At 45.8% G+C, this 21,083-nt stretch overlaps 2 protein-coding genes across 9 annotated transcripts in view; one reads left to right on the forward strand and one right to left on the reverse strand.

Annotated features, from left to right (window-relative positions):
- AMPD3 (adenosine monophosphate deaminase 3) overlaps positions 1 to 20,102 on the reverse strand; it is a 60,557-nt gene extending 40,455 nt beyond the window's left edge. Inside the window, exon 1 of one of the 8 annotated variants that reach the window (XM_040456889.1) lies at positions 20,084 to 20,102. Coding sequence is in view for 1 of the 8 variants with exons in the window: in XM_040456888.1 (XP_040312822.1) it covers positions 1,140 to 1,308 (169 nt within the window). In the remaining 7 variants the exon portion in view is untranslated. The other 7 variants (XM_040456895.1, XM_040456892.1, XM_040456893.1 and 4 more) reach the window with 7 other exon arrangements.
- Positions 3,505 to 20,791, forward strand: LOC121018290 (basic salivary proline-rich protein 1-like). The gene is made up of 5 exons (XM_040457010.1): positions 3,505 to 3,680; positions 5,110 to 5,218; positions 5,536 to 5,680; positions 5,967 to 6,801; positions 19,408 to 20,791. Exons 1-5 carry the CDS (start codon positions 3,505 to 3,507, stop codon positions 19,469 to 19,471), a joined length of 1,329 nt encoding a protein of 442 aa, XP_040312944.1. The 3' UTR covers positions 19,472 to 20,791.
- The last annotated feature ends 292 nt before the right edge of the window (positions 20,792 to 21,083 follow it).

Consider the following 21,083-nt stretch of genomic DNA (forward strand, 5'->3'; position numbering starts at 1 on the left):
TTTGGTAATTAGGGTCCTCTCCCACCTAATCCACATCAGACACTGGCCAGCTAAGGGAATTAACAGCATTGAGATCCATCTCTGCATTAGCTCTTGCCCTGGACAGAAACTGTCCCCCACCACCTTCCTACCCCATAGCCCTTTCCCCTACAAACACACCCAGGCCTGACACAGCCCACCAGGCCTCCTCAGAAGTGGGCATGGGGTAGAGGGTCCTTTGTGCCTGAGGGCTCTTATGACAGACTGCCATGTCTTTCCATGAAGCATTTTCACCTCGCTGAAGTCAACTAAACGTACATTTTGGGATGCATCTTTCTACAAAAGATCTTCTTTTCTCTTTAAATAGTTTAAACCAGCCTTTTCCCACCGTGGTTCCATGAAAGGTCAACACTTGTTGCTGGTGAAACAGGTCCTGTGGTCAGTTATCAGGAAGATGCTATATCCCACAGTTCCTCACCCCAGATTCCCAAGGCACATCAATGACCCGAGGATAGGATCATATAGCAACATTTCCCCATAGAGATAGATTCCTTTCGTTGCAGAAGCCATATCAATCTCTTGCAGAATTATTACCAGTGTCTTCAATAAGTGGTGAAGACTTCACTCCATACCTTAGTATAGATCAAGTAACCCAGCTGGGGTGCTGGGCTAAGTCAGTGAGCCTTAGGAGCCCATTATACATCTGTCTTCCGGACAGCTCCCTCCTGCCAACCCTCCCTCCACAGACCGGCTCTCTTCTGAGACCTAGAGACACCTGGCAGGGCAGGCTTATGCAAGGAAAGCCTGCTCTGTAGATGCCAAGCAGTTTCAGCTCCAGCTGCTTCTTCAAGCCTGGCTTTTACCCGTTTGTCAACCGTTTGTCAGCTGAAGCCGGCAGGCTTGGGAGGCTTAACCATAAATTCAATCAGCTAGGGACACAGCTTATCTCACTGTTACAAATGACACCCTGTGACGAGCTTAAAGAAGTGTCACAAAGTTAGAAAGCTATAAAATGCCACCATTTCAACCAACAGTTATTTTTCATGGCACCATAGCCCCTCCAGAATGGAAGCACAGTACCACTCAAATCCCCTCCTTACACAAATGAAGCTGTTTCTTGCTCTTGCCAGGCTCCCACTGTCAGAACCCATGACACAGACCTGAGCCTGGGGCTGGAGTCTCCATGGCTGATCCTGAGCATGCCACACAGGCGAGGGAGGCCCTCAGGCCATGGGCCGTGTATGCCCGGAAGGCTGAGCTGAGTCCGTGTGAGTGCAGCTGGCTGGGTCCTGTCTGCTGCTGCTGGGGTGGGAGGTCTCTGTTTTGCATATCTGTGAGCTGCCGTGAGCAAGAGCAGGAAGTGCCTGGGCTGGAAATTCTTCCATGAATATGAAATGTAAGTGGAAAATTTCCAAGACTCCTAAAGGGCCCAGGTAATGCCAGCTATCCATAGCTGCTGCGTGCTGAACGCGGTGTCCTGGCCCTGTTCTCAGCCCTCTCCAGAGCAAGACACAAAGCCGCTGCCCCAACACAACAGTTCATTCAGCCTTTCTGACCTGACCGAGCACAGAAGATAAGCCACAGCCTCCCTCTAATGCCCAGACCTCTGAAAGCCAAGCAGGAACGTGCCACACCATCACCCTTGCTGCTTCCTCAGGCCTGGCCTGGTGACCAGGTTCATTCTACCAAGGGGATTGTCTACGGCACAACCTGGCCTGCCTTCCCTCACAAGGCTCCCCAAAGCAACCTCCCTGAAGGCACCCCAGCACTGACAGGAGTGGCGCTGAGCCCAGTTATCAATAGAGTTCCTCCTCTCCCTCCTCCTCTAAAAGAGCAAGGGCTTTGAACAGCTCCCTCCTTTCCCAGGAAAGGGACAGTGACTCTAGGAGAGGAGACTCCTTAGTACAGGAGCAGGCTAGGATGAAAAGCTGCCATGCCTTGTCCCACTCCTTCCTTTCTTCCCTGAAGGAATCTGACATCACAGGTGACTGGGCAGCCTGGACAGGCTCTACCAGATCCCGAGTACATGAGCATATGCGTGCGAGTGCACAAACACACACACACACACACACGGAAAAGAAGCATGTCCCTCTTGACCCCCCTGAGCCCACCTGCCCCGTCCTCCCCTCTTACTGCCGCTGTCTGCTCCCACGAGGGCCTCCAGCTCTGACTAGCCTCCTGGGCACTGGCTGCACTCGGCCACCCTGCCACCAGCAGCTGCTGCTCTCCCTGGGAATGGTAGAGCTGCCTCAAGTGACCCACAGGATCAGTTCTCTAAAAGCAAGCCTCAGAACCCACACAGTGACTTAGACAAATGGTACGGGTCTGGGAAATAACCGTGAGCAAAATGGCTATTTCTGTGGTGCTGTTGAAATCCTGGGGACAAGAGCCCAGAAAGGATGGGTCAGTTGTTTACCAGGAGGCTAGCTCCAACCCTGACTTGGGCCTGAGTCACCTCCTCATGTCCAATTGTGAGATTGTGCCTTCCTAAGCCCACATAATGATTCCTGTGTGTGCAGAGCAGGATTACAGGGTTGACACATGATCCTCGGGCTGTTGCTGGGCTTTAGCTACCCAAAGATTATGACCCACCTGTCCTCACAGCTGTTTCATAAACACTGCGATCAGCAAGCTACAAGCAACCTAGGGGGAGGGGGATATTTATTCATTAAATAATTGAATGAACTTAAAGCATAGGGGGAAAAGGTCCAAGCCCTTAGTACTGCTCTGTCAGAGGGGAGGTGGGGCAAGTGATTCCTTCCTTTTGGGGGAGGAGGAGGAGGCTGTAGTGGGAGCATCCTAGCCCATGCATCTGAGAACCTACCTGGATCCAGTTCAGGGAATTCTATTCTGCACCTGTAACCAGACCATAGATAGCCTCAGTCTAAACATGCATTTTCCAAAGTGTAGTCTATAGAACATAAAAGGACAGAAGATGGGGTGCCTGGGTGGCTGAGTCGGTTAAGCATCTGCCTTCAGCTCAGGTCATGATCTCATGGTTTGTGGGTTTGAGTCCCACGTCCGGCTCTGTGCTGATAGCTCGGAGCCTGGAGCCTGCTTCAGATTCTGTGTCTCTTCTCTCTCTCTCTCTGTCTCTCTCTCTCTCTCTCTCTCTTTCTTGATGTCCCTCCCCCACTCATGCTCTGTCTCTCTCTCTCAAAAACAAATAAACATTAAAAACAATTTAAAAAAAAGGACAGAAGGCTTGGAAAATGCTGCACACAATAATCCCTTACGGGGATTCATGCACAATCTCTACTAGCAGAGAGTCCCATAGTAAAGAAAGCTGTTTGACTTTGTTTAGCCCAACACACCTATTTGACCCTCTGACCATAACCACCATAGGAAAAAACACCTATTAATATCCGTGGCATAGGCTTTGGAAAATGCCTTCCGCTTTGAGCCTTCATTTTCCAACATAGAGAAAACTGCCTTCCTGAGGCCCAGGTAGGGGTGTGAGACTCACTCCATTAGGTCTGGACAGAGATGGGCAGCAGCCCAGCGAAGGTAACGTAGGTGGGGACAATGGCCAAGGGTCCTGCTAGTGCCAAAGAGATAGAGGACCCTCCAGAACAGTGGCAGTTTACGAAGAAAATGTGGCTTGTCTTGGGAGTGCAAACTTTGCTCATGACCTCACAAATCCATCTTGAGCTTAATATGTCACTGCTCCTTGTGGCCCAGAAGTCTCCCTGGACTAAGGAGTACTGGTCTCAAGCTCAAAGACTTATTTCCTTTTTGAATAAAAATTAAGACAATCTATGACAACCGGGCCCAGGGCCTGTATCTCCTTCCCAGGAGACCAGACTGCATCACTTTTATCACTTAAGTGCCCCTCACAAACTCCAAGACAGGAAAGGCTAGAATCAAATTATGTCTCACCAAGGAATATACTACTCTCCCTTTTTCTGAAATGATGCTTTGAGCTTTCTGATAGGAGTTGATTTTCCTTCTTTGTCTTCCTGAGGTGTGCATGACTCACACGGCAGTTGGACAAAAGGGTTCCACCTGCTAAAAATCAGCTCCATGACAGATCTTGTTCATCTCATTCACTATCGTATCCCCATGCCTAGAATATAGTGGGTATCAATAAATATTCCTTGAATGAATGAATGCATGCATAAAATAATGAATGAGTGAATAAGCTAAGTGATTAATCCATCTATGGGGATGTCAAGAGTCAGTACAGTATATGGTTAAGTATATGGACTCAAGCCAGACTACCTAGGGTTTGAATCCTGTTCCACAACTTAATTGCGTGACCTTGAGCAAGTTACTCAATTTCTCTGGCTTAGTTTTATTCCCTATGAGCACCAACCTCATAGGTTGTCATGGCAATTAACTGAGTTAGCATATGTAAATACGCTAGAATAACTTAGTTAGCATATGTAAATACGCTTAGAATAGTGCCTGGCACATAGTATGTGCTTTATATCATAAAGTTATTTATCAACATCATCGTCATCATGGTATCCGGTACAAGACAGAGTCCAACTGGGAAAACAAAACATGAAGTTTCATCCAGACACTGAGTCCTTTTATTCAACATTATTTATTGAGCACTGTTGTGTGCCAGGCACTCTCTCAAGCTCCTATTTGGGAGCAATGAGAAGGAAACCACGTTTGAATGTGAAACCAGATCAGGAGAAATAGCTTCCTCCTCTAGGATTGATACTTCTTGCTGACTTTGTATGGCTAGTGCTCCAGCCATGAGCCCATCTTCCTATGCCTTAGCCCCTTGTATATCAAAGCCCAAAGATATGGTCTGCTCTCCTTGATACACAGCCAGCACTCAGAAGATCTAAGAGATTAATATATTCAAGGAAAGAACCAGGACAGCCATGAGTAGCTTTAGGAGAGTATAGGTATCTACTTGCTTAATCCTAAGGCTGTATTTTATCTGCCCATGATATTTTCAATATCTGGGATTGATTTTGAGGCCATTTGAAGAGTGATTCCCCTAGTGTAAGGACAAGAAAAATAGGCCTCATCTCTAAAAGAACTTTTTGACCTAGCTGAAAGCTACTCATCCCTTATCTAGGATCTCAGAAGGATTGAGGGTATGCTGAGGAAGGGGCTAAGAGGTCCAAGAGTCTCCTAGCAACCCATTGATGCAAACTCCATGATTCTTAGGGCAGCGGGGTACCATCATTTTCACAGCAAGCCAGACCCTCAGAGTTTCACCCAGAATTATAACCAGGCCAAGCTCATTACTCCAAACCTGCTGTCAACACTTGGAGAGGTGAGAGCTGATAGGGGCTCTGTCTGACTGGCTCAATAGCTCAACTACCACTCAGCATTGATGCTTCACAGCCAGGGGAGGAATTTCTCCCATGAGAGCTCCAGCTGCTGACAGCTCTTCCCTGAAGCTGGCCAATTGTTAGCCACCACGTCAAGGGGGATAGCCAACATGGGCTCAGGACCACACTAAAATTCCTTCCTCGCAGCTTTCACCTGGCTTCTTTGCTAATTTGTCACCCCCAAGCTTCCAGATACACACAGAGACCTAAAAATTTGAGGAAATGACACTGTAGTTAGCAAGCCTCTTCTATTCCACAGTCCCTCGAAATTCACCCCAGAGGCCTCTGCCAGCCAAGAAGAGCGTGGGAGCTCCACTGGCAAAGCAGCTACCAGGAAGTGCAAGGGCAGAAAGCAGACTTTCAGAGGCCAGTACATGTCCCATGGTGGGAGACGGCCAAAAGAGGTAAGGATGAAGGCCTCAACTGAACCCATCACCCTGCCATTCTGTCCATTCCCCTGCCTTTAGGTGGAAGTCCACCCCAGCAGTGGGCATCTGGCCAGTCCTCAAGCACCTAGAAACTTGTCCGGGAGCTTAAGTGGCGGCATGTCCCTTAATTTCTCTAAACCTTGCGAATCGAATGTAGGCCGCCAGGGAGCTGAGATGAGGCTGGCTCACCTGAGGTCTCTGGCGCTCAGGCCACTGCAGAGAGAGAGGCAGGAATACAGGCAAGAACCCAGGCAGGGCTGAGTCCGGGGTCAGCGCCGTCGCCAGAGTAGGCTGGGAAGCCCAGAGCCGAGATTCCGACCTCGGGGCACTCCGACTCGCGTCCTGGGCAGCAGGGGCCTTGGGCCCAAGGTCAGCAGCGCAGCATCGCGCGCACTCATCCGGTTCGGGTGCCAGGGCCCTGCCGTGGGCCCGCAGGGGGCGGCCCGCAGGGCTGGAGCGCAGGTGGCGGCACTGAGCAGGGCACAAGGCGAGCGCCGCGGAGGGGCTGCCCGGCACCGCAGCGGGCTGGGGCCGGGCCGGGGCCAGGCCGCGCCCCCCCCCCCTCCTGCTCACCGGGAGCCCGCGGTGCAGCCCCGCGGCAGGGGTGTGGACCGAGCGTTCTGCGGCCGCGGCGCCGCGGAGCTCAAGCGCCCGCGCTGCCGTACCTCCGAGGCCCCGCGCCGGCCGGGCGGGAGAAGGAGAGCCGCCTCCTCGCGGAGGAAGCCCGCCAGCCGCGCGCCGCCCCAGTCGGTGCCCTACCTGGGCGCGGAGCGGAGAGGCGACGAGCGGGCAGCAGAGGGGCAAGGGGCGAGCCGCCGCCGCCGCCGCGCAGGTCCGCCTGCCCGCCGCCTGCCAACCAGGCCTGCCCGCCGCTACCTGAGGCGCCGGGTTGGCGCTGCCAACAGGAAACTTGAGAGCGCCAGGGGCGCGGCGGCCGCCCTGTCCGCCGGCCGGAAACGCGCCCGCCGCAGCCCGGGGTCAGGCTCCAGCCGGGCTCCTCCGACCTCGCCTCCCCTGCCACCCGCCGGGCCCCGAGAGCGCTCCCCGCAGTGTTCGGACTCGCCCGAACCTCCTCCCCGGCCAGGACGTTTCTCAAGGTAAGAGTCTGGGGCCACGGCCCCCAGACAGGTGACTTACTCCCTGTAGCTGAGCGGACCTGAAAGCATCGGCTTTCCGTCTGGTCCCTTGATCACCTTCCTGCCCCTCCCAGCACGCGCGCACACACACACTCACACACACGTACGCACATACACCCACTCACATACTCCTCCAACACTCTCCAGCTTACACACCCGCCCTTCCAAGTCCCGACCGACCTCCTAGTTGCTAAATCCAATGGGTGCCGTGTAGCCCCTTCTTCCCCCCTCCCCTGCATTTGAACCTGCTGACCACACCTTCCTCCCTGGAGCGCTAGGCGTACAAAAGTTTCCAGAGTTGGCGCTTGCCGCTTTCTCTCCAAATTTTCTACTTAGCTTGGTGACTGCAGCTTCTTGGCCTCCAAGGCTTGGCTTTTCCTTGTGGTTTGGGGGGGGGCCCGCCCCGCCCCCGGTCCCACAGCTGCCTGTCTCCTCTGTCCTCTGCGGGCCCATCCAGTCCTCCGGTTTTAACAACCTCCCGACTGCTAACGACTTTTGAACCTCATCTCCAGCCCAGGAAGTCCTAGAGCTGCGGATAGCACATCAGTTTCCTGGGGTCCATCTCCACTAGAGGTTTGTAGGCCCAAACTCAAACTCCTAATTTCCTCCCAAGAACATACCAGAACCTGCCTCTGCTCCCGTGTTTCCTGTCTTAGTGATAGCACCACCTCCCACTCCCCAGGCTGTACTGCGGGGGCCATCCTTGACTCTTTCTCCTTTTCATCTCGCACATCAAATTTGTCACCAAAGGAGGAAATGGAACTAGTCATTAGTGAGCACCCACTGTGTCCTCACTGTGCCAACTGTTGTCACATGGCTGCCTCATCTAAGTACCAGGTTTTATTCCTTCTAACTGGCAGCCTGATATTTACAATTTACTTATTTATAAATGATACAAACATGCAACTGTATTAATATATTGTGTATTATAAAGCACACCTAAAACTGCCAAAGGATGTGGTAAAGATGAAGATACTTCATTTTTTAAAAATAAAGTTTATTGGGGCGCCTGGGTGGCGCAGTCGGTTAAGCGTCCGACTTCAGCCAGGTCACGATCTCGCGGTCCGTGAGTTCGAGCCCCGCGTCGGGCTGTGGGCTGATGGCTCGGAGCCTGGAGCCTGTTTCCGATTCTGTGTCTCCCTCTCTCTCTGCCCCTCCCCCGTTCATGCTCTGTCTCTCTCTGTCCCAAAAATAAATAAACGTTGAAAAAAAATTTATAAAAAAAAAATAAAGTTTATTTATTTTTGAGACAGAAAGGGAGAAAGCATGAGTGGGGAAGGGGCACAGAAAGAGGGAGACAGAAGATCCCAAGCATTCAATGCTGTCAGCACAGAGACCTACGGTGAGGGTTGGGGGGAGGGGTGGGGGCTTCAACTCAGGAACCATGAGATCACGACCTGAGCCCAAGTCGGATGCTTAACGGACTGTGCCCCCCAGGTGCCCCAAAGATACTTAATTTTTAATGAATGGTGAGATATATCTTTTTCCTTTCACTTTAAAGTTATTTGTGGGGTGCCTGGGTGGCTCAGTTGATTAAATGTCTGATTCTTGATATCAGCTCAGGGCATGGTCTCACGATTGGTGAGTTAAAGCATGAGTGGAGTTCTGCGCCAGCACTGTGGAGTCTGCTTTGGATTCTCTCTCTCTCTCTCTCTGTCCGTCTGTCTCTCTGTCTCTCTCTCCCCCCCTCCCCTGCTTACACAATCTCTCAATATAAATAAGCATTAAAAATTTTTAAATAAAGTTATTTGCAAAAACCTGTTGAGGGAGAGTAACAGGATTAAAAATGGTTTTAATAAATCTTAGTTTAGTATTTTATGAGACTACAAAGTATGCTTTTTAAGTTCAGGTAGTGTCAATACTTAGTCCTAATGGTTGTTGTTGCCCCCTGCCAAAAAGATATCTCACAAAGATAAATAGACCCAAATAGAAAAATTCTTTGACTACACTTACTAAATCACAATTCTCTGTTTAAATCCCATCTACCAATTTCACAAATGTGAAATTCCACCAGAAGATTCTTCTTTCTCCATGAAGCCCACATTCTCTATGATGTTGTCATCAGTTATTTGTGTGAATATTTTTAACAACTCTTCATCTGGAAGATTATAAAATGTATTTAAAAGTGTATTTCTTAATTTTGAAGACTATGGTTAGCACAGTCCATATACATGACAATGACATTTCATTTTGGCATTAAAATCACATGAAAATGGAAACAGTTCCAAACATCAGTTTTCAAAAGTCTTTCCCTTTAACATGGTTCTTTTAAAACACAATTATATTCATTGGGAAAATATCACCTTTATCTGAAGGGATACATTGTATGTGTGCGTGTGTGTGTGTGTGTGTGTGTGTGTATGTGTGCACGTGCACATATGTCTACAGGCATCTGTGACAATCACAAGCCAGCACATCAGAGGTCAGCAAATTTGGAATACTTGTCCTTTTGTTAAACTCATCTTTAAATTCCACAGCTTTTAAATTCTCTACCTTGAGATAATCAGTAAACAAAGATTTCACAGTCTCATTCCACATTTCATTACAAAGTATTGTAAAGATTCTACTGTATTTTAAGACTTTGTTTCAAATCAGTCATACTATGGGCATCATATAGTGTTTTGTGCTCTTCTAACTTCAATTACAATAAAGAAATTATAATTTGTAAATGAATGATACAATTGATGAGTTTCACCCCTCCCTGCTCCCAACTCCCAGTTTTGTATTCCAGTCAGGGCAGCCATTCCATCAGTGGTTACTTTTACACATAAAAACTGCAGCATGTTATAAGCCATTCACATTGTAAACAATGTCTCTCCTTTAGTAGGTCACAAGAAGCATTTCTTTATGAATGCCATCGTTGAAAATTATGGCAAAGATGTAAAGGGAAACATGTCTGCAACTTGCATCCAACCATATAGCCAACCTCCAAACACCCCCAGCAGCATCAACCAGCCTCTTCTCCATGCTTTCGCCACCAGTGGCAGACATCCTGAGTCCTCTCCTCTCATCTGCCCCATGCTCCAGTCATTCAGACTTGAACATCCTGGAGAGCACTGGGATCAGAGCTGTGGGTTACCTCCAGCAGTGCTCTGACTCCTAATACCACTGGGTGTGGGTGTTATTTGAACATTTCTGGCAGCCCAGAAGTGTTTGGGATCTTTACTCCACCCTCCACCCCTACTAATGCTCTCCTCTGGGTGACATTGTACACATACATCCAAGATGGGTATGGCAGCCTCCAAATACCCAACTTCTCTTTCTCCTTTTACAGTCTCCGGGGCTATAGAAGCCAAAATCTTCCTCCCAGGAGACAATAAGAAAGGGGCTCTGCTTCTGAGTGCTTTAGCAGAACCTCATCAAATACATCTAGTTTTCAAACCAAAGTGCCCTAGAGCCTTCTACTAATTGAGTGGACTGAAATCATGGCATATGGTCTGACAACAGGCAGAAATAGGTCTCTCGGAAGAGTACATGGTGGCCGGAAGAAGATTGCCCAGGGCAGTGCTCCTGGCTCTGGACACAGAAGGGCATTGTGGCCCCTGCCGATGCTGTGGCATAATGGGAGGACACCTTCCCCCCCACCTGCCTCTCACTCCAATTTGAGGTTCAAATCCTTCCCCCAGGAATTTATGTCTCAGGTCATCAATCAGCCCTCAGCAAGCTAGAGATGGGCAGTGGGCAGAAAAGTGCCCTTACAGTTAATAGCTGTTTCCTTCTTTCTGAAATGGGTTTCTAGAAAGGAGGGAGATGACCCTGAGCAATTTGAAAATTAGTGTGAATTAGAGCTGGGACCTAGACCCATAGCATATGCACTTGGGGCCAGAAATGACGCTGTTGTGACAGGAAGCAGAGGGAGAGGGGAGAGCTGAGGAGTAGGACTGCATTGAGTCTTGGGGTGGCTAGAGACCTTGGGCTCAAAGCCCCTCAGTCATTCCTGTCTGCATAGTGCAGGAGGGTCAGTGAGTGAGTATTTGAACCTTGGGCCAGCAGCATATGAGCACAGAACACTCTCTCTTTCAGTAGGCAGGAGGGTGACACTCCCCGGGACATGCCCGTGTGCTCATAGGCACATGGTCTCTGTAGTTAACTTGAAGTTTAGCAATTAGCAGTCCCTTTCCCCATCTAAGAATGGCCTGTTGTCTCTGCCTTTCCTCTAGGACTCTGCACAAGATTATTCTAGGCTATTTCTCCAGTTTACCACTAGCTCATCCCCATGTCTGTGTGTCTTTCATACTCTCCAAAACTCCACCATCAGCCATTACACCATTCTAGCGAGACTGTGCAGCTGGACTTGTACAATGGAAGTCACAGCCTCAGACAGCCTTGCTCATTCAACCCATTGTCTGAACTCCCCAAATCATCTGCCTTCAACTCCCTTCATATTTTACGTTATAACTTGAAATTCAGATGTCAAATTCTAGCATGACTATGGCCCTCTAGAATTGGGAGGGGGGAGAATGTGGTGGGCAGAGTAGAGCTCACAGATGAGGCTGTGATTTCCATCTCCCAGATATGCAACCCCATTGCATAGCGCGCGCGCACACACACACACACACACACACACACACACATGTTCCCCTTAGGTCATACTCATTCCCAAGATCCCTCCTGGCTGAAGCTTCTAGCATTCCTCCAACCCAGGTTGTCCTCTTCCTGATTCCTGTTAGTTCAGAACTGCCTGCCCAACCATTCAGTGAGTGATAGGGTTAAAGGCTGAGCCAGGGCAAGAGTATATAGCTGTCCTATCCCTCAGTATCTGCTTCCCAGTTGAGTATTAGACTCCTGACTGTACCATCAACACCCAATCCATCCTCAGGTCAGTGGGTTCTACCAGGGACATCTGGAGAAATGGGAACAGCTTAAATTGTATCAGAGGGAAGCATAGGGATTTTTCCAGTTCCTGTATTCCTGTTATTTGAATGAGCCTAACTCTGATCTCACTAAGAATAATAACACCTCTGGCTGAGGGAGGATGACTCTGCATAAGAATTTGATTTGGAAAAATCAATATTTTAAAAATTGTGATGGCTGCACAACATTGTGAACATAATTAATGCCACCGAATTGTACATGTAAAATGTGCATGTAAAGTTGTACACGTTAAAATGGCAAGTATTATGTTCTATATGTCTTACTACAATAAAAAAATTGTTGAAAGAACAAAAAATATCAAAACTTGAATTTTTAAAAACCTGTTACTTCACAGCTCCACTGTTTCTTTACATCATTAAGTGCAAACAGGGAAAATGGCTCTTTATCAGCTATCCAAGTATCCATAAACCTTCAGGAAAAGTGGTTTAAAAGATGGTCTGAGGGACCAAAGAAAGAAGAGTCATGTTCCATGCTGAAAGGACCCAGGAAAAAAAAGGAAGGGCAGTTCCCAGAAAAAAAAAGAGGAAAGAGTACCCAAAGGTTACTATGACACAGAAGTTCCTCCCAGGAATCTTCAGAAATCTTGGAGAGAAGGCTGGATAAGCCCCAAACAGCTCAAGGTGGACAGAAGTTCCCATCGCTCACGATTTTTCTAAAGACTGAGCCTTTGAGAAAGAGAAGTAAACCACTTGCATGTCACTAGTATCTATTCTCTGTCAACTGTTCCCAAAAGGTAAGCCTCAGTCACTGGTTCATCTGCATATTTCATGTCTACATCACATTCCAGATAATCCCCATTTGAGCCAATCAATTCCCATGACCTATGGCAAAGCTCAAATCCTTTCTAAATAAACATAGCCAAAGCTTGTGGCTTACCAATAATTTAGTATTCTCAAATTAATTGGAATTAGGTTCAGCTGAGGGTAAGGGTAACAGATTCCTAAACTAGCAATGAGATAAATAAAAGCTTCTTTCTTTCACTAAATAGCTCAGAGTTGGGAATTATGGACACTTCACGAATCCTTGGACTTCTTCCAGCCACCACCCTACCATCCCTCAAGTGTGGCCCTCATCCTTGTGGGAATTAACCATCCCCCTTCCTTTGCTAAGAGCCTATAGCTAGATCTTCAGCCGTTACATACATGTTTCATGGAGCAATAAATGAGGAAAGATCATATGGTAATTCTATTTTTAGTTTTTGATCAACCTTCATACTGTTTTCCATAGTGGTGCATCATTTTGCATTCCCACAACAGTGTGCAAGGGTTTTAACTTCTCCACATCCCCACCAACCCTGTTGTCTTTTGTTTTCTTGAGACTAGCCATCCTGACATGTGTAAGTTGATACTGTGATTTTGATTTGTATTTCCCTGATGATTAGTGATGTTGAACATCTTCATACACCTGTTGACCTTTGACAACAATGCTACAATTAACTTGATTACAAGAGACCTAAACATTCTCTTCTTTGGGGAAATGTCTATTCAAGTCTTTAGCCCTTTTTAAAATCAGGTTATTAGGGTTTTGTGGGTTTTGGGGTTTTTTGTTTTGTTTTGTTTTGTTTTGTTTTGTTTTGTTTTGTTTTGCTATTGAGTTGTATTGCCATATGATCCAACAATCTCACTTCTGCATATTTATCCAAAATAATTGAAATCAGGATCTCAAGAGATATTGGCACTCCCATGTTCATTGCAGCAGTATTCATAATAGCCAACATGTGGGTAAAACCTAAATGCCCATTGGTGAATGAATGGATAAAGAAGATGTGAAATATATATAGCATGGAATGTTATTCAGCCTTTAAAATGAAGGAAATTCTGCAATATGTGGCAAAATGAATGAATCTTAGGGAATTATGCTAAGTAAAATAAGCCAGTCACAGAAGGACAAATGCTTCATAATTCCACTTATAAGAGTTATCTAAAATAGTCAAACTCATAGAAGCAGAGAATATAATGGTGGTTGCCAGGGGCTGGGGGAGGAGGAAATGGGAAGTTGCTAATCAACATGTATAAAATTTCAGTTATGCATGATAGAAGAACTCTAGAGATCTTGCTGTTCAACATGATGCCTATAGATAACAATACTGTGGTGTAGACTTAAAAATCTGTTAAGACAGTAGATCTCATGTTGAATGTTCTGAATGGAAGCAAGGAAGAAGGAAGGAAGGAAGGAAGGAAGGAAGGAAGGAAGGAAGGAAGGAAAGAAGGAAGGAAAGAAGGAAATGGAAGGAATGAAAACTAAAAGTCAGAGGGTATGTAGCAAATATCTTTTAATGAAGCCACCATATCACACTTCCACTTATCCCCCATTGACCACACTGAGCAACCCTGTAGCATCACTGACCAATGACATTGGTATTTCTTTTCTCATATATAACTCTGCCAAGGCATAGCCTTCCTTTCCAAATACAACTGCCATTTGATTTTCATGCTTAACTTGATTATAACAGGCTTAAAACCTCACATCAAAGAAAGCAGAGAAAAATATCAACACAGCGCAGTTAGATATCCTCACCACCTCAGAACTTCTCCAGATCAATCTCCGTGCACCATGATATTTGCATGGTTGTAGGAGTCACTCCAAGATCCAAGACCTCTGAGTTAAGTGAGATCCTTTTGGCAATTTGGGGGGAATCAAAGGAGTTATTTTTCTCTCATGCTATGAGGGCAGGATTCTACCTGATTAAAGTCTTCACTACCCTTCCTTATCAAAAATTGATGTCAGCAGTTACCATGCTGGTGTTTCATGCTCCCACTCCACTAGTGTGGTGTCAGAATGTCTTTACACAGAGAAATGCAGGAAATATAGGCCCAAGGTTACCAGAATTATGTTATGCTTCACTTCCTCTTCCTTGGGAAGCCAGTCTTAACATGGCGTGCTTTAAAAGTTCTTCAGGCAGTCACCTATGAAATACCTGTTGAGCATCTGGCAGGTGTCAGGCACTGGGTTTTAGAGAAACAATGGTGATCAGAACACAGCCCTTGCCTTCATGGAGGTTATCAGCTAAGAAGCAAGACAGGACATTGATCAAATGACCACATGAAAGCACGACTTACATGCTTATACTATCTGTGAAGGAACAGTACAAGAGTTATATCAGAGCATAACAAGAAAACCTGACCTTCTTCCAGGTATGAGGAAGGAGAAGAAGTTTCCAGACATTGGAAACAGCATGTGCAAAGGCCCTAGAGAATGTAGGAGAACAACCTAAGCCATTTCCCCTCCACTTTATTTCTGTCCTGTATTCATGATTGCACATTCTAAATTTACACAGTAAAAACTCAATTTCCAGTGTCTATAAATTCCTTAGTTTACTAAGGGAAGTACCACATGACCTGGGTAAATAAAACCAGATTTAGTGTTCTAGGGTGGTGTTTTGTTTAATCAACTTTCCTAACCCCTGTCACTTTTCCAGTATTTATTAAATTTATAACAAACCTGTTATAAAATTCCTCATGCTCACCCTCCCCAACTCTTTGTGTTTTCTGAATAATTCCAGTACTGCCTCTCTCAAACATTCCTTCCATGTGAGTATATTCTGAAAGTCAGTGGAGAAGAATGTCCTCCCTATGCTGTTTTGTAAGCATATTCATTTCTTCCACCAAATTTGTAGAGGGGCTCACTGGTGTTAGACCCTGTGCAGGCACTCCGACCAGGTATGCACCCTACTCCTTCCTCATGGGCTCAAAACTTAATACTTATCCTCCCTGAGTCTGCCCTCCTGATTCTGCTCCACAGAGCAAGTGGAATTAGATCTGGGTGATTCATGGTCCTGGGCTATGGTCTTTATTTACCCTTTCTGCCTCCTAGTAGAGCCACCCCACCCTGCATGGAATCAGATCTATCTAATCTCTATCCATCCCAACATTTCAGGGCTAAATGCATGGCCAGATTCCATTCCCACCAGGGACCTCTGAAGTAGGACGATGAAATCACAATCTCTGTCCTTACCTGTTGTGCCTTCCTTACACACCTCCCTTCAGGTATCCACCATTTAAACCTCATCCTCATCCTCTATCTCCAGAGCCGGTTGCTGAGAGCCAGGGTCCCACGGGGCTTCCCCAGAGCCATCAACAGAATAGCACTGTGTTGGTAATGTCCCAGCAGCAAACGGATGGTATATTCATATCGAGATAATTGATATAACAGATAATTTAATAGAAGGGCAATTTATGAAGATATGAGGTGTATGAAGATATGAGGGTTTGTACAACATTCAAGGACTCATAACATCAAGGTGTTATCTTCCTGGGCTTGAAAGGGCAAGTTGAAAGAGCAGCAGCACTATTTACATGGCAGGCTTCCAATAAAGCCAGACTCTCGGTGATCTTAATTGTCTCATTACAAGGTCAACTTCTTTAGTCCTGCCAGTCCTCTTCCTCACAGCCTTATCTATGTATGCAGACCCCTCGCTAAGCCCCTATGTAGGGGTTACTCTTCAGCATAGGGTTTTCCTGTCTCTAACCTGGCCTGAAGGCCTTCCTATGAACCTGATGGCTGCAGACACCTGGCTGAGCCCACCTGCCCCTGTAGTCTCTGCTCTGAAACCAAGGATCTGGAAACAGTGCTGAGTTACCACTTTGGCCCTCTGACCTCTCTTGCATTTTGGTTAGCTGGTGACTGGTACTCGATCAGGCTAACACTGAAGTCATGGACAGTTCTTATGGCAACTCTTTAGACCCTCCTTTTCCAGACAAACATAGTTTGGTTCAGCTGCCTGGTTCAGTTACTCAGGCAACTGTGTCCAATCCGTTTCCAGGGTTATCCACCATTGGGGAGGAGGGAGGGAACATCTTTCCACCATCCCTTCCCTGTCCTCTGTGGGCCACTGTTGCAGAGAACACAAAGGAAGATGGCTTATACTCTGGTTTCTCTTCAAATCGTATAAATCTTTCGCCTTTTACAAAGGAAGATGGCTTGATACTCCCACAGAAATTTCAGTGAACTTGCCATGCTTTTACCCCCTTTCCATTATAGCCCCTCCGTCTGAGGTGGGGCCAGGACGATGTGAACCACATTCATAGGCTGGACCCTTTCCCATGGGTTCCTACATCCTTCTGCCAACAGACTGCTGCCTGCCCCACTCCCTACAACTGCTCCAGACACACCCAGATGCATCTGAATCTGGCAGTCCTGGTTCTCAGGACACCAGGCTGTCCCACCAGAACCATGGCTCTGTTACAGTTTGGTTAAGTGACAGGTTTGTCCAAGCAATGACTCCGCAGATTTTCTGAATATCCTCCTTTCTGTTCAGCTGTCAGTGCTGAAGTCATGCAGCCCGATTTGTTCAATGTTTTCTGTCTGGTGCTTGGGATTTCAGGAAATTGCATGTCCTTCTTATACCCCTTAGGACTGATCATTGAGTTTTTAAAGAGGAAAAAAAATGTGAATGTACAATAATGTTTACCAAGATCATATATGAATATAGTAAATACTCATGATAGAAAATTAAGTCATAAAAGGAGGGTGCAGAGCAGAATTTCAACTATGTGAAAAATAAAACAAATGAAATAAAAGAAGCAAAAATGTGGACATATAAAGAAAGTAGTAAGAAGACTTTTTAAAATACAACTCTAGGTCCTGGGGGAAAATCTTCTCCACTCAGAGTCCCTACTCTGACCATCCGTCAGGCTGCCCACAGCCACCTCTCTGCCACAGACCTCTGGATGTGCTCTGATCAGTAGAAAAGACACTATGACCAGGAATTTTGTTTTATCCAAAGTAAGGAAAAGCTGTATGTAGAAGTTGGAGAGTTTGGGGTGCTCTGGAATAAAAGGTATGTGAAGAAGAGAGAATATGAACCAGAAGAGAAGAGTCTAAACAGAGAAGAGAACCCCAAATCTTGGCAACAGGGCAATGCCAGACTGCAAAGACAATGAAAAATTCCCTATGGGAGGGAGGGGAAGGCATATTACATGTAATGTTGTTTCTGATTGTCTTCTGTGCTGTAATACCCCTTCACAATCTCCCCACATCTTCAGTGAAAATGTTTTATAACAATAATCTCATAATATTGATATTTGGGAGTATAAAAGAATAGAGATCATAGCAAACTGTCATGCAAACCAACACAGGAACTGATATAAGACAAGTCCTCCTGTATCAGACAAGATAGGCTAGGCTATAGCAAACATATACAAAACAAACAAATAAACAAACCATATAGAAAACCCAGTAGCTAAACACATCAGAGCTAGGCTTCTTGCTGATATCACAAGCCAGTGCAGGCCAGGTAGCTCTCCTGCATGGCTTTCCTCCAAACAATGACTCAGAGATTCAGGCAGGTTCAATCCTACATTTCCACCATTAGGAGTTTCTCACTACTTGATGTGTGGGAGAAGGGAGGTGGTGTGGCCAGAAACACTACTAAAGCAGTACCTAGAAGAAAAGATATACCTTTACATTTTTATATTAAAAAATAAGAAAGGTCGAAAACCAATGATCTAAGATTCCAACTCAAAAGCTAGAAAAAGAACAGCAAACCCCCCCTCCAAAAGGAGAACAGAGGCAAAAAGATAGGAGCAGAAATCATTTTTTTAAAAATACACGCAACAGTAAATCAACAGTCAAAATCTTAATCTTTAACAGATTAATATAATTAATAACCCCCTAGCAAAAAAAAAAAAAAAAATCTAGAGGGGGGGAGAAAAGAGGCAAAGAGAGAACACAGATACCAAAATCAAATATTTAAAATGGGATACCATGGGGCATCTGTGTGGCTCAGTTGGTTAAGCATCCAACTTTGGATCAGGTCATGATCTCACTGTTTTGTGGGTTCAAGCCCCGCATCAGGCTCTCTACTGTCAGCACAGAGCCTGCTTCAGATCCTCTGCCCCCACTCTGTCCCCCCCACTCACACTCCTTTGCTCACTCTTTCTCTCAAAAAATAAATATTAAAAAAATTAGCAGTAAAATGGGATATCACTATGGATCTTCTATACATTAATAGGATAATGAGAGGATATAATAAACAACTTATGTAAACAAATTGGCACTCTATGTGCCCACATTCATGCCAATAAATTGGAAGATTAAAGTGAAATATACAGGTTCCCTAGAATACAATTTACCAAAAGAAGAAATTTTAAAACACCAATACCAATATCAAAGAAAGTGAATCTGAAATTAAAACTCTTCCCACAGAGAAAACTACAGCCCAAAATAGCTTCACAAAAATTTAAAGTACAAATAATGCTGATCTAAATAAGTGCATCCAGAGAATAGAGGAAGAGAAACATCCAAACTCATTTTTATAAAGCTTGCAAAACTTGATACCTTGATATTGGAAAGACATTAAGAAGAGAAAATTACTGACCAACACTGCAAGCTGGGAAATTTAAAGGAGTCCATGGTGGGGCGCCTGGGTGACTCAGTCAGCTAAGCATCCGACTTCGGCTCAGGTCATGATCTCATGTTTTGTGAGTCTGAGCCCCACATTGGGCTCTGTGCTGACAGCTCGGAGCCTGGAGCCTGCTTCAGATTCTGTCTCTCTCTCTCTCTCTCTCTCTCTCTCTCTCTCTCTCTGCCCTTCTCCTGCTCCCACTCTACCCCCCTCTCTCTCAAAAAAATAAACATTAAAAAAAATTTTTAGAGGAGTCCATGGTGAGCCCATATGGTGAGCAGTAACAATCTCCACCAAAGTATACTCTTCTGGTCATTAAACACTTGTTTGTTCCCTCTTCCCACAAGAAAACGCCTTCAACTGATCCTCAAGGAAGACAATGCAAAGTCCAATCTACCATTGCATTGGTGAAATCCCTGAAATCCCAACCACCGGACAGAAAACATTTAACAAATCGGGCTGCATGACTTCGGCACTGACAGCTGAACAGAAAGGAGGATATTCAGAAAATCTGCGGAGTCACTGCTTGGACAAACCTGTCACTTAACCAAACTGTAACAGAGCCATGGTTCTGGTGGGACAGCCTGGTGTCCTGAGAACCAGGACTGCCAGATTCAGATGCATCTGGGTGTGTCTGGAGCAGTTGTAGGGAGTGGGGCAGGCAGCAGTCTGTTGGCAGAAGGATGTAGGAACCCATGGGAAAGGGTCCAGCCTGTGAATGTGGTTCAATCTACCATTGTATTGCATAGTCCTCTCCATCAAGAACAGATAAAACTTCTCTTAGACTTGAAGACCTGTGAACTAAAAAAGCAAGTTGTCTATCTCATGCCCATGCCAACCTACAAATGTGCAAAGTGGATCAGGCAAAAGATAACTTCAGTAAACAAATAAGCACACCCCTTCAGAAAGGCAAGACTGAGAGACCCCCGTAGTCACCGTTCCACAGATACACTGGTATTACAATGCTGAAATACCAATGCTTCGACATCAGGGTTGCCTAGCCTGGAGCAGCGACTCTCTCACCATTATTATCCTTTGTGATCCTCTGCATCATCCTCCGGAGGGCTTCTTTCTGGACCCTTATTCTCCTTGGCTACATATAAAGAGGGAGCTGGGGAGACTGCTCGTCCTAGGGGCAATGCAACTTCCTGCCAGAGGTTGTTTTATGGCTTAACTAACGAACTTGGGCTTTTTACACAAGCTTGTGGTTTCTTTGACAATACGGTTTCCTCAAAACATTGGTAAACTCTAATCTATTGGCACCCAGACTGTTTCATTTGCCAGTATTCCTACTCAGTGTTCTTTTGTAAGACAGTCTTCGAATTTTCTTGTAAGATACAGTCTTACAATTGCTTTGGTAAGACATAATCTTCTGCCTCCTTGCCCCCATGCTCTCTCTTTCAATGTGATAGTGATTTCCTTGAAGCTGACTGGAACAAAGGAACACACATTTAATCAGATATTTTCCATGATTCACTATAATCAACTGAAACATCTTGAGCGTTTGTCACGCAGTGTTTTAAATTTCCATCTCTTACTGTTTAGGAGCTAGAAGCGGTCAGCTTTTCTGTCTGCTGGCCTCAGTATTCCAGGCTTTTGTCTATACCATTTAATTTCTACTGACAAAACAACCAAATATATTCTTTTTTAAATTTTATTCTTTTAATCTATTTTCAAGTTAGTTAACATATAGTGCACTCTTGGCTTCAGTAGAACCCAGTGATTCATCTCTTACATATGATACGCAGTGCTCATCCCTCCTTAATGCCCATCATCCATTTAACCTACCCTCCCCCCAAGCACCCCCTTCCAAAAACCCTCAGTTTGTTCTCTGTATTTAAGAGTATTTTATGGTTTGTCTCCCTCTCTGTTTTTATCTTATTTTTCCTCCTCTTCCCCTATGTTCATCTGTTGGGTTTCTCAAACTCCACATACGAGTGAAATCATATGGTGTCTGTCTTTCTCTGATTGGCTCATTTCAGTTAGCATAATACCCTCCAGTTCATCCATGTTGTTGCAAGTG

This window comes from Herpailurus yagouaroundi, unplaced genomic scaffold (assembly GCF_014898765.1).
Source record: "Herpailurus yagouaroundi ecotype Mexico unplaced genomic scaffold, PumYag 218, whole genome shotgun sequence".
NCBI classification, from domain to species: Eukaryota; Metazoa; Chordata; class Mammalia; order Carnivora; family Felidae; genus Herpailurus; species Herpailurus yagouaroundi.

Excerpts from the sequence above, each read along its gene's own strand:
- LOC121018290 (XM_040457010.1), top strand. The coding sequence starts at position 3,505 with ATGGCCAAGGGTCCTGCTAGTGCCAAAGAGATAGAGGACCCTCCAGAA. Across the intron at positions 3,681-5,109 it reads AAGTCTCCCTGGACTAAGGA|GGCAGCGGGGTACCATCATT; the intron begins GTACTGGTCTCA and ends CATGATTCTTAG. Across the intron at positions 5,681-5,966 it reads GTGGGAGACGGCCAAAAGAG|TCCGGGGTCAGCGCCGTCGC; the intron begins GTAAGGATGAAG and ends GGCAGGGCTGAG.